At 34.5% G+C, this 17,819-nt stretch overlaps 1 protein-coding gene across 7 annotated transcripts in view; it reads left to right on the top strand.

The window, feature by feature from the left end:
- Mast2 (microtubule associated serine/threonine kinase 2) overlaps window positions 1–17,819 on the top strand; it is a 170,178-nt gene that overhangs the window by 27,622 nt on the left and 124,737 nt on the right. The window contains exon 1 of one of the 7 annotated variants that reach the window (XM_033767289.1): window positions 9,251–9,304. The exons of the other annotated variants lie outside the window; for them this stretch is intronic. Coding sequence (XP_033623180.1) covers window positions 9,266–9,304 — 39 coding nt within the window. The 5' untranslated portion in view covers window positions 9,251–9,265. Of the gene's footprint in view, window positions 1–9,250; window positions 9,305–17,819 lie in introns of those variants that run through there. 7 annotated transcript variants of the gene reach the window in all.

Below are 17,819 nucleotides of genomic sequence, written 5' to 3' on the forward strand. Positions count from 1 at the left end.
CACGAGACTCTTTTAAGAGATGTTGTGTTATCACTTTCTAAACTTTGTTGCAAATAGGAATCACCTGGAAATCTTTTAAAATACTGACTTAATATTTGAAAAATATTTGAATTTAATTGGTGTAGGATGGGACCTGTAGATCACTTTTAAAAAGCTTCCCAGGTTAGCCTGGCATGGTGTGCACACCTGTAATCCCAGCACCTGGGAGCCTGAGGCAGGCGGTTAACTGGGTATGAGGCTAGCCTGGCTACATAGTGAATTTAAGACCAGCACAAACTACATAGTGATACCTTGTCTCAGAAAACAAAAAAACAAAACAACATAAAAGAAAAGTTGATTCTTACTGTGCCATAAGTTTGGAAACAACTGAGATGTAAAGCTGAAGATTTTAGGAACTTTAAAAAAGTTTTACTATCTTTTCCTTTCCTAGCAGTAGTAAAAGCATGCTGTTATAGATATCCATGTTCACATATCCTTTCATACTGATACTTCTAAGATAAGTGCCCTAAAATCGTTTGCTGGACCAAAGGTTATATTACTATTTTAATAGTTACTATTGTTTGTTATGGTTGACCTTCCAACAGCAATATGTAAAAATGTTTGCTTGCATCTCTACATTGCAAGAAATGAAAACTTATAGTTTTTGTCAAGCTATTATTTGATTTACATTTGTTTGTTTGTTTGTTTATTGTATGGAGAGTGGGGGGAACTCAGGACCTTGCGCTTGTGAGGCAGGTGGCGGCTACAATGAGCTAAACCTGGCCTGGCAAACTATTATTTTTGAAAAAATTCTATTTCTTAGGCCATCCATTTATTCATCCAGTCATCCAATCTGATAATCTTTGTTTTAATGGTAGAGCATTTAGTGTATTTACTTATATTGTAATTACTGATATGTATCTGCTGTCTTAGGTGCTCTCTGTCTTGCCTTTTCTGTTTCTTTTGTATTTATTGGTTATTATTTTCTTTTTACTCAACCCCAACTGCTTTAGAAATTATGCACTCTTTTCTTTCGTTTTTGTTTTTGTTTATTTTTTGGTTTTTGAGACGGGGTCTCACTATGTAGTTGAAACTGACCTGGAACTCACTATATAGCCCAGGCTGGTCTCAAACTCATAGTGATCCTCCTGCCTCAGCCTCCGGAGTGCTGGGATTACAGGCATGAGACACCATGCCCAGCTACACTCTTTTCTTTTAATAAGATTGACCTACTAATTGCAACATGCACACTGATTTTTTTTTTTTTTAAATACCAGGATCAAACTCAGGACCTTGCACTTGCAAGGCAGGCAGCAGAACCATTGAGCTAAATCCCTGCCCCTGATGATTGTTTTTAAATTTTTTCTATTGCATTAGAGTTCCCTTGGGGCAAAGATTATTTTATATATTGGGGTCTTTAGTAAGCTCAATAATGTTGAGATTATATTGGTTTCAAATCACTGCATCAGATATAAAACCATCCTTTAATAATGTGTACTAGGTATTGACTATGTTAAATCACTATAGTTTTGCTAAGAAAGGCTAAGGGTGAGTTAAAGAAAAATTTTATCTTCTCTAAGATATTTTCTAAATTGGGATTTAAGATGAATGAAAACATATGGAAAGCTAAGCTCTAATGTATGATAATAGAGCATTACCTTCTCTTATTTAAAACTTTGGATGGAGATGTATTTTATCATCGTCATCTTCATCCTTGTCTTCATAGAGACAAGATTTCATTTTGCAGATCAGGCCAGGCTTAAAGTCACTATGTAGCTTAGACTGGCCTTGAATTTATAGCAATCTCCCTGCCTGAGCTGGGATTATAGGCTGGGTTTGTAGATGCCACCACACTTGGAGGGAGATGTATTTTAGAATTCAGAATTCTTTCAAACTTTATAGATAATGTGCTAGCTGAAAAACCCTTCTGTTCTGCATGCCTAGCAATGCTGGGAAAATCTATTTAAAATAAGTCAAAGAGAAACCTCTAAGTCAATAAAAAATAAAAAAAGGAAACTCTACTACCAAAGTCAAAAGGGGGTTTGAATGCCAGAATAACTCATTAAGTGTTTGGACCTGGATGTAAGCCTTATTTTTGAGTTGAATAAAAAAAATTTGGCATTTTAATTTTAATTTTTTTTTTTTTAGACAGGGTCTCACTATGTAGGGAGACTGACCTGGAACTCACTGTGTAGCCCAGGCTGGTCTTGAACTCACAGTGATCTTCCTGCCTCAGCCTCGCGAGTGCTGGGATTACAGGTGTGGGCAGCACACCTGGCTGAAATATGTTTTATTGTAGCATAATTGGCATACAGTAACCTTTACATGTTGAAAATGTACAATTTAATAAGTTATGGCATGTGTACATCTTGTGAAACCATTACTACAACCAATATAATAGATATATCTATCACTTTGAAAAGGTTCTTTGTGCCTGTATGCAATCTTTCCCTCCTATACCACTCTCCCTCCTACCTCCATAACCAAACAACTCTTGAGTTCCTTTACCTCACAGTACATTAATTTGAAAATATTAGGTTTTTAAAAAATGGAATCATGTAGTATGTACTTTTTTTTGGTGAGGCTTCTTTTATTTAGCATAATTATTTTGAGATTCATTCAGGTTGTTGCATGTATCAATAATTGATTTGTTTTTGATGATGAGAAGTATTCCACTGTATGGCTAAAGCATCTGTTTCCTTGATCTGATGATGAGTGTTTGGCTTGTTTCCATTCCTTTTTTAATTATTATACATTGTTTATTCAGATTAATGGATTTTGCTTTGGCAGATTTGTACATGCCCTTAACATTGTTTTTTGTTTGTTTGGTTTTTTTGAGAGAGGGTCTTGCTATGTAGTTCAGGCTGGCCTGGAACTCAAAGTGATCCTCCTGCTTCAGCCTCCCAAGTGCTGGTATTACAGGGGTGTGCCTCCACCCAGCTCCATAACAAACTTTAGTCATCTCTCCCCCATTACCATCCTTGTTCCACCCTCCCCATTAGTTTCATGTGCTTTTGATGAGATTTTAATGTGTGTAATGTACTTTAATCATATTTATGCCTCTTAATACCCACTCATACACCCATTTCCCTTTCCATTTCTTGACTATTAAAAGTAATGCTGTGCGCATTCTTCTCCTTGAATATACAATTTTCTCTCTCTTGGATAAATATTTAAGAATGGAATGGTGGGACCTTATGGTAGGTATATGTTAAAATTTTAAGTAACTGCCAAAGAGGTGTACAGCTCTCCCTCGCTACTAGCAGTGTATAAGGGTTTCAGTTTTTCTACATACAGTACTTTCCATTAGTGGCAATGATGAATTTTTAAAATATTAGCCATTCTAATAGGAACTACATTTCTATTAATCTTATTGTGGTCTTGAAATCTGGTATTGTGATCACTCCAGCTTTACTTTTCTTTTTTTTGGTACTGGGAATCGAATTCAGGCCCTTGTGCTAGTGAGACAGGTGCCAGAACCCCTGAGCTAAATCCCTGGCCCTCTCCAGCTTTACTTTTTGGCTCAGGAGTGCTTTGGCTATGCTGGGTCTTTTCTGATTCTGTATGATTTTAGCTTTTTTTTAAAAGTTCTGTAAAGAATATTGTTCATTTATTTATTTATGTATTTTTTCGTTTTTTGAGACAGAGTCTCACTATGCAGCTCAGGCTCACCCTGAACTCACTATGCAGCCGAGGCTGGCCTCAGATTCATGGCCATCCTCCTGCCTCAGCCTCCCAAGTGCTGGGATTACAGGTATGCACTGCCTTGCCTGGATGTTGTTGGCTATTTTAATAGGAATCACATTAAAACTATAGACTGTGGGCCAGGGATTTAGCTCATTAGTTCTGCTTCCTGCTTCGCAAGTACAGGGTCCCAAGTTCAATCCCCAGTACTAAAAAAATAAAAAAACCTACTATATTGCTTCTAGTAATATGGCCATTTTTAACAATATTAATTCTGCAGATCCAAGAATAAGAGATACATATTTTCTAATGTCTTCAATTTCTTTTGTCAGTATTCTGAAATTTTCATTGTAGAGATCTTTCACCTCCTAGGTTAGGTTGAGTCTTAGGTGTTTGATTTTTCTTGAAGCTATTATGAATGAAATTGTTTTCCTGATTTCTTATTATTTGTGTAATGCTACTAATTTTTTATGTTGATTTTTGTATCCAGAACAAGTGCTTTTCGAAGAATAAGAAATTTTTAATTTAGAAATAAAATTTACTCTGCTCACTTTGGCAGCACATATACTAAAATTGGAAATAAAATTTACCAATTTTTTTTCTTTTGTAAATTGTTTTTGATGCATCAAAAAAAATCTCTGGGCTGGGGATTTAGCTGAGTGGTTCCACTGCCTGCCTTGCAAGCACAAGGTCCAGAGTTTGATCCCTGGTACCAAACAAAACCCACAAAACTCTAATGAGGATTTTGTTGGTTTTCTAACATTGCTGTAGTTTTAGGTTTTATATTTAGGTATGTGCCCTATTTTGAGTTGATTGTTATGTATTATGTGAAACACAAATTTATTTTCATATATTTTACATGTAGGTATCCAGTTCTAGCAATTTTGTTGAAAGGATTATGCCTTTTCACTGAATTGCTTTGCCTTTGTGTAAAAAATTAATTGAGCATATAGTATGTAAGCCTTTTCCTGGATCTTTATTCTGCCCCATTGAGATATTTGTCTATCTTGTTGCCAGTATCTTACTATTCAATTGTTGTAGCACTTTAAGAAGTCTGACAGTTTGGTAGATCAAGTTCTTGATCTGTCCTTTTTTAAAAAAATTGATTTGGACATTATAGGTGTTTTGAATTTCCATGTGAATTTTAGAATTAACTTGTTGATTTTTTTAAAAAGGAAAAAGAAAGCCTGCTTGGATTTTGATTGGGATTGCATTAATCTATAGATTAATTGAGTTTTGTGATCCATGAACATGGTAGATGTATCTCCATTTTTTCAAATCTTCTTTTCAGTAAACTTTTATAGTTTTGGGTTTGTTTGTTTTTTTTGTTTTACGCATCTTTTATTAGATTATCTTATTCATTTCACTTTTTGGTGTTATTTTAAGTGTTTCAATTTTTTCATATTAATCATATATTTTGCAGTCTTGCCTCACGCATTGCTTTCTTTTTTTTTTCTATTTGTTTTTGGTACTGTAGATCAGACTCAGGACCTTGTGCTTGCCATGTGGGAACTGTGCTGCTGAGCTAATTCCTGGCCCTTATTAATTATAATAGCTTTTTGTTGATGCTACTAGATTCTTTTATGAAGATTAACATGTCATTTATGAATAATTATTATTTTTAGTTTTTCTTTCCAGTTTAGATGCAAATGCCGTTTCTTTCTTGCTTTTTTGCAGTAGCTAGAATCTCCATTGAATTGTTGGATAAAAGTGATGCGAAAAGGCATTTTTGCATTTTTCTTGATCTTAGGGGTAAACATTCAGTCTTTGGTAGTTTCATCTCAGTTCTTTTTTTTTCATTTGACCTCTTAATTTTCAGCCCCACTTGAAATGAATTAACCTGAGCCAAGGGACTGAGATTGCTCCTGGCAAACAGAAATAATGGATTATTTTTCAAAAGGGCCACATATCTCCAAACAAAAGTGTCTCAGATGTATGGTCATCTCAAGAATAAAATAAAGTTCATTTAAAGGGAAAGAGTAAAATGAAAATTAGAATTTAGGCTTATTTAACTTTTTATTTAGAAAGACTTATAAACCCACAGGAAATTACAAAAAAAAGAGTACGTAGAGTTCCATGATGTAAAGGGGGGAGGGCGGGGGAGAGAGAGAGAGACAGAGAGAGAGAGAGAGAGAGAGAGAAAGAGAGAGAGAGAAGGAGAGAAGGAGGGAGGGAGGGAGGAGGGGAGAGGAGAGGAGAGAAGAGTTGAGTCATTGATATTTGTTATTTAAATACCTTTTACCAACAGTGTTACAAGGTAGATGTTATATTTCTGCTTAATCACAAAGGATTTGAAGTGGAGAAGGATAAGATGTACAGGAAACAATGCATTGTTCTTTCTGATTAGAAGGCTAAGTTAACAGTAATGTAGAAGAATGAAATCTTGTCTCCATGTTATGAGGTGTCTTGAATATCAGGGGGAGAAGTTTTTAACTTAATCTTTTAGGAAGTAAGGACTGGTTGAAGATTTTTGTTTGTTTGTTTTTTTTGAGACAGGGTCTCACTGTGTAGTTGAGACTGACCTGGAATTCATTATGTAGCCCAGGCTGGTCTTGAACTCACAGGGATCCTCATGCCTCAGCCTCCCAAGTGCTGGGATTACAGGTGTGCGCCACCTTGCCCGGCTAGGTTGAAGATTTTTAAGCTGAAGAAGGGGCCTGCTTGGCCAAGGGGTGATAATCCTGTAACATTAGTTTTAGTGACCAAATGGTACTTCCTGTGGGAGCCTTTCTTCATCTTTTCCAACATAATGAATTGAGCCCTCTTCCACACTTATAGCGCATTGTCACACCTCTGATGTAGAATTTACCATATTACACGATCATTACTTGTTTGTATTTGGCTTTCTCAAATAGAATAATTAGTTTTAATGAGTAATGTTGATCCTGGTAATTTTTCCACATCCCTATTTTAGGGGTTGTCATAATAATGGAATTTTTAACACATTTATTATTATCTAACTTGGGACCTTTTTTTTTCTTTAATTGACTTTATTGGTACATTTTAGGGATACATCATTGTTGGGATCTTGTACCTCTACATGAAAGGTCTTGGTTCTCATCTTTTCCCCTTGCCCCTGCCCTCCCTTCACCCCCTCCCTCCCCTCCCCATCTACAAACACTTTATTTCCATCTTTTCATTATCTCACATTTTTTCCTTTTCCCTTATTACCCTTTCCCTACCCATCCCACCTTCCCTGTACCTTTAGCCCCTTTCTTCCCATTTCACAATGTCAGTAATCTTATTAGGACCTTATGTATTATTACAGTTTATTCACACCAGAGAAACTATTTGGAATTTACACATGTGTGACTTATAAACTTGGGACCTTTTGTTTGCAAGGCAGGTGGTAAAAATCACTGAGCTGAATCTCAGCCCTTGGATTTCTTAATTAGTAAATGAATAGTTTTGAATTTGGAATCTCTGGTTTGAATAACTTATCATAATACACCATTTGAAATATTTCCACTCATTATAGAGTTGAATGAATTAGAGGCTACTTCTGCTTTGTCTCTTTTGACATGTTTTAGTTAATACAATTATTTTTAAAGAGAAGAGGGCCAGGGATTTAGCTTAGTGGTTCCGCCGCCTGCCTTGCAAGTGCAAGGACCCGAGTTCGATCCCCAGTACCAAAAAAAAAAGAAAGAGAAGGTGTGGCTTTAGAAGCCTGTGCCTTTGCAGACAATAATATACTATTATAGTTTACCCTGTGCAAATCAGCTGTCTGTTCAGGACTTGCATTTGTTTTCCCCATAGACATAATCTATTCTTTGGTTGTTTAAAGCACCAGATGGACGGAGTCCATGGAAATGTGGATTTATTAGCTCTTGCAATGAAAGACTGGTTGTGCTAAGGATTAGAACATTTCTGTTGAATAAAGGGTGATGGATCTTGTTTTTGTGTGCTATTTTCAGCAGTGTAGCTAGCTCTTGTGACTGTAATCAGTTGTATGAAGAGTTAAAAAAAAGCTCTTGTAAACAGAGAGCTTCCTTCAAGGCCCTAGACTGTTGGTTTCTGCTATCATAATTACATACAGGAGGAGCAATTTTTCTTCTTTGGATGCAGACTGATTCTGTTCTACAGCTATTACATATTTACTCCTTTGAGAATATAAAAGGCTGGCCCAGGGATTTAGCTCAGTGGTGCTGCTGCCTGCCTTGTAAGCGCAAGATCCTGAGTTTGATCCCTAGTACCAAAAAAAACAAAACAAAACAACAACAACAACAAAAAAACATTGAGTTCTTTCTGAGAATTTAAAAGGCTGATTTAGAGTACTGTGTATATATGTCAGATTAGGAAGTTTGGGTTAATATTTCCTGGAACCTTTCTTGCAGCATGTCGTATAGTTGTAGAATAATGGTTGTGAATTATAAAATAAGTTTAAGTCATTTTAAAAATATAGTGCTGCCTTTGCTAACAGTTTTTCTTGTGTGTTGTTAGAAAAGTGACCAACTTGACTCACCTTTCCTGTTATTTATTAGGATTCTGACAAATATTAAATTGAAAAGTTTAAACAGTGCTTATGGATGCTTAAGTGAAAGAATCATATATGAATGCTAACCTTTCCCTCTTAAAATGTACAAATGTATATGTTTTGAGCCATGAATTAAGAGACAAATATGTTTAAACTTGTCTGGAGTCCTACTTTGAATGTCACAGCCAGTGATCAAAGAAACAGTTTTAAGATGATTAAAGCTTAGGCGAAAGGAGGCTTTTCATGCTGTGCCCTTTTAGAATTCTGGTGGAGTGGAGAATGTTTCCTCTGACAGCACTGTCAGCAATGAATAGATGAATGAATTTGTCTCTGCTTAGGGCTCACAACACATGTACTAGCCCCCTCCAAGGACATAAAAGAGCAGCAAAGCCTGCATTAGCAATGATTCAAGCTCCTGAAGAGAGAGACTTTTGAGATTGCCCAATAAGTGAAAACCAGAGTATACTGTATAGTGATAAAGAAACAAAAGAGCTTGTGACAGTATTGAAGAATCTGACATTTGCTTTGTCTATACAAGAGATGAAAGGAATTTTGCCGACTTAATCAAAATAATAACTGGTTTTATATCAGTTTGAGCCTAAAAGCAAACATCAGAATAATATGTTTTTCTTTGTATTTCTGAAGAATTGTTATCTCTTTTAAAATGTATGTGGAGTGGTTTTGTTTTGGGGAAGAAAAACGTGACATGGATTTTATGAGCTTAGTAGCTGTAGGTGGAGACTCTCTTGTTTGCTAAGCCTTTTAATAAGCAGTAAAGTTGGGATATCAAAGATTGACATTTTTCTTTTTCTGGGATCTTTGTTCCTTTTCTTATGACTTCAAATAATTTCGGCCAAAGGAAACTAGGTATGGAAGAAAAACAAATATGGTGAATTTCCCCTGTTTTGGCAGTGATTTCTGTGAGATCCTTTTCTGTATCTCCTATGAAGAAAGACGTGGCTCTAATATGAGGCAGTTATTTTATACTGACATTGGCTTGATTTAGTGGGGCTGTGGGTTAGTGGGTACAGCTTGGTGTGCTGAATAGACTGTATCTTTATCCAGCAGTAAGTAGGCACTAGTAGTTGAGTGTCTGAGGAGTGGCTTTTTTTTGTCTGATTATCAGTGATGGACGATTCCAGTATTCTTCGAAGGAGAGGGTTACAGGTGAGTAAAAGAAAACCTTACTGATCTCCTTCTTTTTAGTGTTTTTTATAAAATGTACTAAACAGATTGTTGCAATTTTATTAATTTAAGGCCTGAATCAGGCCATTAAGTTCTTCTTTATTCTGTTGTATATAATTATAATCAGAAAATTTGTTTAAGGTCTTCCTTCTTTGCTTGGGCTTACTTATACTACACTAAGCAAGTGGATTAAACAGACTTCTGTAAAATTCAAAACCAGTTTTGGGTATGATACATATTTTATTCCTGACAACCATGCCTGTGCCTATCCCCTCATTAAATCCATCTGTGTGTGTGTGTCTCTCTCTTGGTATTTCTTTGGCTCTAGGTATAGTTTTAAGATCGTTTCTGAATTATCAGTGCATATATACAGTCCATCCCTCAACCTATCCATCCATCATCCTTAAGTCTTAGGTAATTTGGCACATGAATAGGTAAGTAAGGTTAATAGTGAAGAGAAATAAATTGATAGACAATCAGCTGAATTTTAATGAATACCCTACACACTAAAAGAACACATGAAAAATTCTTTTAAATTTAATGATTACATTTTTTTCATGCTTTGTAACTTAGATGATCCTTCTTTAAGAGAATAGCCAGTCCATCACTGAATGTTTTTGAGAATTGACATAATGAAGGTTCCAGTATAAAGCACTAAGCTCATCAACAAACCTGTGATAGACTAGTCAGGAAATGTAGATACTTCTCTTGTTTTTCTTTCCCCTTTGTTTATTTGACACGGTAAAGTCCTGTTTTTTGTTGTTATTTTTTCAAAAGCGTGATAAATCTTAAATTGCCATAAATTAATATTGTTTAGTTTTTTTTAAAGTGCTCAGAAAGAAAATGTGTAGGATAAATAAATTTAAACAAAATATGAACTGCAACAAATTGTGGTATTTGTAGTGAATATTATGATCTATAGTTATTAGTGGTATTGTAAACATTCAAAGCCCTTAGGAAATACCCACTGAATCTTCAGTAGTTATCAGCCTGGATTTTAAGTCAACAATAGACTTCAGTGCCTTATATTAATTTCTTCTGCTACTACAGTTGATTTGGAGATTTGTCACTTGATTTTTAAGTGAAAAATTGAGACGTATTTATAAAGTACTCAGAAGGCTTTTCAAAAATACCCATGTAGAGCCAGGGATTTAGCTCAGTGGTTTGGTGGCCTGCCTTGCAAGCGTAAGGACCCGAGTTCAATGCCCGGTACCAAAAACAAAAACAAAAAACAAAAAAAACACAACCATGTAAAAATGTTCAAGTAGCTGCTAATTAAAAATAGCTGGTGGGGCTGGAGATTTAGCTCAGTGGTGCCCGTTGCCCCCTGTTTCACAAGTGCAAGGTCTGGAGTTTGATCCCTGGTGCCACCCCCCACCCCCAAATAGCTGGTTTTCGGGGCTGGGGATTTAGCTTGGTGGAACCGTGCTGTCTCACACGCTCAAGGTCCTGAATTTGATCCCCAGTACCAAAAACAAGAAAAAAAAAAAGCTGTTTTTCTAAGCACATTTAATTACATTGTTTGTTTATACTTTATTTCTCCTTAGTTGCCAAGATTCAGAGATGGAATCTTATTTGTTGGATAGGGAATATCTTCAGTTATTGTGTCTTTTTTTGTGTTAAATCAGTCATTTTTTTTCTTGGTGACCTCGTCTTCCTCCACCATCTGCTAGCCTATTTACTGTTGTCTTTCCTTGTGAATTTATTACTTTTAGTGAAAGTACCAAAGTGACAAACTGCCAACTTACATAGCAGTGGAAGGTGATTTTGTGGTAGCTATCCTTTTTTTTTTTTTTGAGATAAGTTTTTGCTAGTTAGCTTAGGCTACCCTCAAACTTACTGTGTAGCTGAGGCGGGTCTTGAACTTGAAATCCTCCTTGCCTCAGCCTTAAGTGTTGGGATTTACAGGCATGTGCCACCATGCCTGGCAATTTTTTCTTTAATTACTTAAAATTTTTTTTTTCTCAGATGATTTCATTGGAACATTTTGAAATAGAAGTAATACTTGAAGAATAGCAGTGAGATTGTTTTATTTTATTTTATTGGTACATGGAGATCGAACTCAGGTCCTTGCACTTGCAAGGCAAGTGGTGGAACCACTGAGCTAAATCCCCAGCCTGAGATTGTTTTAAGTAGTTAAATTATAAGATTTTAAAAGTAAGTTTCAAATTTATATACACGAACAGAAAAGCTAATGTGTGCCTAGTGATAACAGGTGATCTATTAGGTAACCTCAGATTAGAAGTTGAAAATCCAAATCGATGTTTGGACATCGCTAATTACTTTTCAGTGACATGATTTAGGCTTCCTAACAATTTTCTAGAAAATATCCTAAGTGTACAATCTACTATGATCCTGTAACTTTCTTTACCAGGTATCTTGGGAGGTAGCAGTACAGTAAATAGTGAGTTTATAAATTCCCCAAGTTCAGGGACCTTATATGTTTTGTTTGCCATTCTATCTCCACTGGCTATAGAAGGGTCAAGTAGAAATCTGTATTTGTTGAATGCATGAGAAAAAAACAATACTAAACCAAAGAGATATATATTCTCACTGTATTTTTTTTTTTTTTAGATGTTGAACAGTCCTGGATAATGTAGTAAAAAGAAGGATGGGTAAATATTGGGCCAAAAGAAATATTTACAGATGATATTGAGATAAACTATTTAACTAGAAAAGCCAAAGAAATCAGCTTAAAAACTATTAGAATTTGAAAAAAGAAAAATTGCCAGCTTCATGATTCAAAAACTAAAAGTATACTAACATTACTAGCAATAATAAACCAGAAAAGATAGATGTATAACCATATTAACAACACAATTCTCCCAGTACCAAAAATAAATTTACTAATATTCTTGTCCTTTACAAAGAAAACTGAAATATTTTGAGAACTACAAAGTGAAGGATGTACCATGTGGAATGGTAGAAATTATAAAGATGTTAATTTTCAAATTTGATGGGAATATTTTTAAAAAATAGAATGATTTTTAAGTTCTCACAGAGTATCTAGAACAACTTTAAAGAATATTTTAAAAATTGAGTGTGGTTTAGGGGAAGGCAGCTTTTATCAGACTAATTTGCATCTTGGTTGAAGCAAAATAGTATAATTTTGGTACAGAATAAATGTAGAAAAAATAAGTAATAGGATAGAAATAGATTGATGTATTTAATATTTTATATGCTAAGGAAGACATAAATGAAGGCAGGTGGAATTAGCAATTATGCTTGAATTATTAGGATAGTTATTTAACTGTTTGGAGAAAAATTAGACTTTATTATTATAAAGAAACCAAATAACAATAACAAAAAGAGTGTTCTTCCCAAAGAAACAAATAAGTTTTCTTTCTTTATTCATAAAACCAGAATTCCTGAGGTTTCATAGGTGGATCATCTTTTGCATTAGATTGTTGTGGGCCTTGCTCTCAAGCTGGTTTCCCATATGTTAGATAAAGAACAGTGTGGTTTTAAGCTGCATAGTCATACAGTGCAATTCCTAGGTCTTGATGATAAAATGACATCTGGGATATTATGTGTGAGTATGAATTTACACTATAGTAGCCTCCATGGTTTAGGAATTGACATTATTTTTTAATATGAAAAGCAGTTCAGGTTTGGATCTTTGGTAAAAATTGGCTTTTATCCTGCATCTACTTTTGAAGCTTCTGTAGTGAAAGACATTTCTTCCTTATGAATTAAAGATGCTTTTATATTTGTCCTTTTTTCTAATAAACCTATTGGGAAATGATTTTGTTTTTGACTTTGAAAGTTCAGCTACCTAGTCACCATAAACACATTTTTATTATTACCTCTCTTAGCTACATTATTTATCCATAAGGCAGATATAGTAATCAGTCTTCACTATATAAGAGAGCCAGGTTCTAAATTGAGAATATTTGTGATCTTGATACAAATATTGCCCTCAGACAAAAATTAAAACTCATGTTTCTTCCTCCTTTTCTGCTTTTGCTGTTCAAAAAGAGAGTACTTAAAGTGTCATTGTTCAGAGTTATGTAATTATTTTGGAGGTCATATGACAATATAATTCATAATGGAAACCATTGTTGACAAAGCTTTCTTTGGGATTTTATTTTGAAAATTATGACTAGAAGTAAGTTATCATCATATAAAATACAATTCATTTTGATTTTTAGTCCTTAAAAACAAACTATCAAGAACTAGATAGATTTCAAACATCCCATTTTTTTTATTTTAAAAGAGTGGTGACATATAGATAAGAATATCACCTAATTATTTGCTTCTGTTCTATATTTTCTTATTCTTTTATGGGGAGTTTGATAAAAGTAAGGAAAAAAATTTCAGTTTGTATTCATTAATTTTTAGTACTCTAAAATACTTTTATCAAGTTAGTAAAATAGATGGTTTTGAAAGTTGATTTGTCTTTTCTATTTCCTTCCTCCTTTTCTTCCTGCCACATATATTCCTGATCTCTGTTGCAGCCACAGCCCTCACCCTTCCTTCTGCTGCAATTATTCCTCTCCTGAGGGTCAATTTCCTCCTCTGCTAACCTCCTGTCATCATGCAGTTAAGACCCCAGTACTTAATTTTCAGATCTTTAGAGTTCTGCTACCTATATTTACTATATTTTAACAGCATATTCCTCTAGGCTCCATGTATTTTGTATATGTAATTGTTTCACTCAAAAAATCTTAGTGATCCAAAATTGTATTACCCTAATCACCTCTGAATTAAATTTCCCTGTTCCCCTGTATAAATCTGGACCTGTGAATTTCCTATAGGTGTTTTGGGGTGGCCCCCCTACATTTTTATTTTATTTTTTCCCCATTGTTTATTGGTATATTTTAGGTATGCAATACAGTTACATTCTCATTGGAATCTTGTACCTTTACGTGATGTATCTTGGTTCTTATTTTTTCCCCATTCCCCTGCGCTTCCTTCACCCCACTACCCTTCCCTATTTACAAAGACTTTGTTTCCATTTTTTTCCTTTTGTCATATTTTTATTTTTCCTTCTTACCTTTCCCCTATCCCTCCCACTTTCCCTACTCCTTTAGACCTTTTCTTCCTATTACACAATATCAATTATACATTTTCATCCTTATTTACACTTTTAGTTTTTCACACCAGAGAAACTATTCGGTATTTACATGTGTGTCCTATTTGTGGCCATCTTTGTATATTTAAAGAAAATTCAACCTGCATCCCCCATCCATCCCCTCTTTTTGTTGTTGTTGTTTATTTGTTTTTGGGGGGTGGGGTTTGATACTGGAATTGAACTTGGGACCTTGTGCTTGTGAGACAGGTGGTGGCACCACTGAGCTAAATCTCCAGTCTGATTGCCTCTTGTTTTATACTGTGCTGTTTTGCACTTTTACTATATTCCATCAGTTTTAAAGGTCACATCTTTTACTTTTTAGTAACTCTGAGATTGTGGTCTGTTACTTTTGATATTACAGTATACTTTAACTAACAGTGCTTATTTATGTTTTTCTTTTAAAAATTTCTTACTGGCACATAAAATAATGGTATTTCTGGCAATCAATAATTTTTTTTGTTTGTTTTGTTTTTTTGGGTTTTTTTGTTTGTTTTTGTTTTTTGGTATTTGATAAATCCTGCTATGTTAACTTATGGCCCATGAAAGCATTTGAACTTTTAGGAGTTTGTCCATTTTGTCTGTTTTGTTATTTAATGAAAAAGTGGTTTATATTGCTCAGTTTTCTTTTTTATGCATTTGTACAAATTTAAATTTTATTTGTTATACTGAACCACATAGGGAATTGGGTGGTTAGGTAGCTGATGGGAAGACTTTTTGTTTGTTTGTTTGTTTGTGTTTTGGTACCAGGGATCAAATTTAGGTCCTTGCCCTGGTGAGGCAGGAGGCAGAACCACTGAGCCAAATCCCCGGCCCTGGAAAGATCTTTTAATTACTTTCTTATCCAGTTTTACTTTCCTTTTAATCTTTGCTAAATCTATTCTTATATTCTTCTTGTATTTCTGAACTTTCATGATCAGCATTAGCAAGTTTGTCTTTTTTGTCAGTTTTTCTGGAAGGCCAACTGTTTACTTCAGCCTTTCAATGTTAATTTGCTTTTGGTAAATCTCTTGCAAATGTCATACAATAGAGATTTTGGTTTTTAAAATCTATTTACATTTATTATGAATGATGATCTATTTGAACTTGTTTCTGCCATATTATTTCTTGTATTCCAATCCTGCATTTCCATGCTTTATTGTCTCACATCCCTCTTTTACCATTTAAAACTACTGATAGCATCTGTTTTCTTATTTTCTTTTTTCAACTCTGGTGGTCTATTAGAACAATTTTGAATTTTTAACTGCTGAACAAACATAAGGACTGTTTACCTCTCATCACTGTTTCCAGTCTTGCATATTATTTCTGCCAAATAATTTTGATTCTTTCCTTAAAATGAACCCCACAAATTAGAAATTTTTATTATTCATATTTAGTATAGGTATTGTTTATTGAGATTTTTGTATGTGTATCAATTTTCTTGCTTCATATTCATTTTGAGCTCTTATACTTTCCTCCTGAGAAAATACTTTTTCCTAAAATAATTTATATGTTCCTATAGTATGTTAATAATAAATACTTATATTTATTTAAGTATCTTTACTTTGCCTCTGACCTTGAAGGGTAGTTTGGATATACAATTTTATTATGATTGCCATTTTTCTCATACTTTACCTTACTTATTTTTTTATTTCCATCATTGCTGTTGAGAAATATATGCCAATATAATTGTCATTTCTTTGAAGTTTCTGGATCTTATTCTGTGACTCTTAATTAGTATTACTATCATTTACTTGATCTAAATTTGTATAATTATAACCATTTTTTGGGTTGGATTATTTTCATTTCATTCATCAATTTTAGAAATTTCTTAGCAGTTATCTTATTAAATATTATAACTTCATTTGGCTCCTGACATTCTAACTAGACATGTTGAACACAGTGCAACATATGAAATAGCTTATACTATATAACTGATTTAAATAAAATATCAAAATAGAAAAATTGATCTGTGAAGTTAGAAAACAAGATAGTAGTTTTCTTGGGGAGTGGATGTAGTGACCAGAACAGGGGGCATGAAGAAATTCCTAGGTTGATGGTAACATTCATTTTCTTTGGTCTGGCTCTTGGTTACACTAATACGTTCTGTCTGTGAAAATTTTAATTATATGCATCTATACACTTTTCTGTAGATTGTATCTCAATAAATATTTACAAAGTATTTGTGTGTGTGTGTTTTTTTTTTTTTTTTTTGGTAGGGGGGATCGAACTCAGGACCTTGTGCTTGCAAGACAGGTGGCAGAACCACTGAGCTAAATCCCCAGCCCTTGTTTTCTTTTTAAATCTGGTGGGAAACTGAAGTATAGGAAAACATTAAACAAAATTTATGGAGAACATTATTTTGGAATAGACTCCTACTAGGCTCTAGCAGACCATACCAAACCAAGATGGAGTCACTCATCATAAGTGTCCTGTAATCAAACAACTTTTAAATGGGTCAGTTGTATAAAAATCAGGATAGTCCCAGCAGCCAATCAGAAGGAGGCCCAGTTTACCTGAGCAGCCGCAAAAAAGCAAAACAAAACAAAAACTCCTCTGCCTTTATCACTGAACAGGGTCCAAGGAAATATCCAGTATGAAAATGGGAAACCTTGACCCACTGCACCCACAAGGGGTGTTGCAGATTCACTGACTTTTGTCACAGAAAAAATAATTTTCAGGATACATAAAAAGCACACAGAGATTTTTAGGTAGCATTAAAAGTATGCAAAGATATAGAATGTGAGCCCTTCAGAGTGTGGGCCTTCCAGCCTTAAGCTGGATATATTTATGGAGGACTTAGGGGTAGAAATCTTTAGAACTTGTAAATCTTTGCAAAGTTTTTAGAGAATATTCAGTTAATGGATGAAAGGTGACGGCTCTTTCTACAAGGGAATGGCAAAGGCCTATTCATAGGTGATAAATATAACAGGTGAGAGAGCTGCATCCCATCCATAAGAGAATGGCCCATTTAAAGTAAAAGGGGGGCCAGGGATTTGGCTCAGTGGTTCTGCTGCCAAATAAAATAAAATAAAATAAAAGGGAATAGCCCATGCTCACTAACAGGTAAAGCGGAATTGTCCAGGTTTATGTGACCTTAGAGATTTTTGCCTAGGTTTGTGTCCAGAACCTGCAACTTTTATTAAAATACAATTTTAAAATTACAGATTTCATTGTCTCCTTTTTTACCTTATTTTTCCTATCCTGTGTCATTTTGACTGTGAGCAAAGTATCTTTAAAATGATCAGTCTGCCTTTTGTTTTCCACCTGTGCTTTCTTCAGCTCTTTTCTGTCAGAAAGCCAAACTCCTCTGCTCAGTTCAGCAGAACACCTATTCTAATTTATAGAAAGAGATGTTGCCCGACTCTAGAATTGCAAACAGAAGCCAATTCAATCTTTAAGTTTGTTTTAATTTTTTTTGACAGTGGTGTTATAAAGAAATTTTAC

This window comes from Fukomys damarensis, unplaced genomic scaffold (genome assembly GCF_012274545.1).
Source record: "Fukomys damarensis isolate Sample0158 unplaced genomic scaffold, DMR_v1.0_HiC HiC_scaffold_23, whole genome shotgun sequence".
Classification (NCBI taxonomy): domain Eukaryota; kingdom Metazoa; phylum Chordata; class Mammalia; order Rodentia; family Bathyergidae; genus Fukomys; species Fukomys damarensis.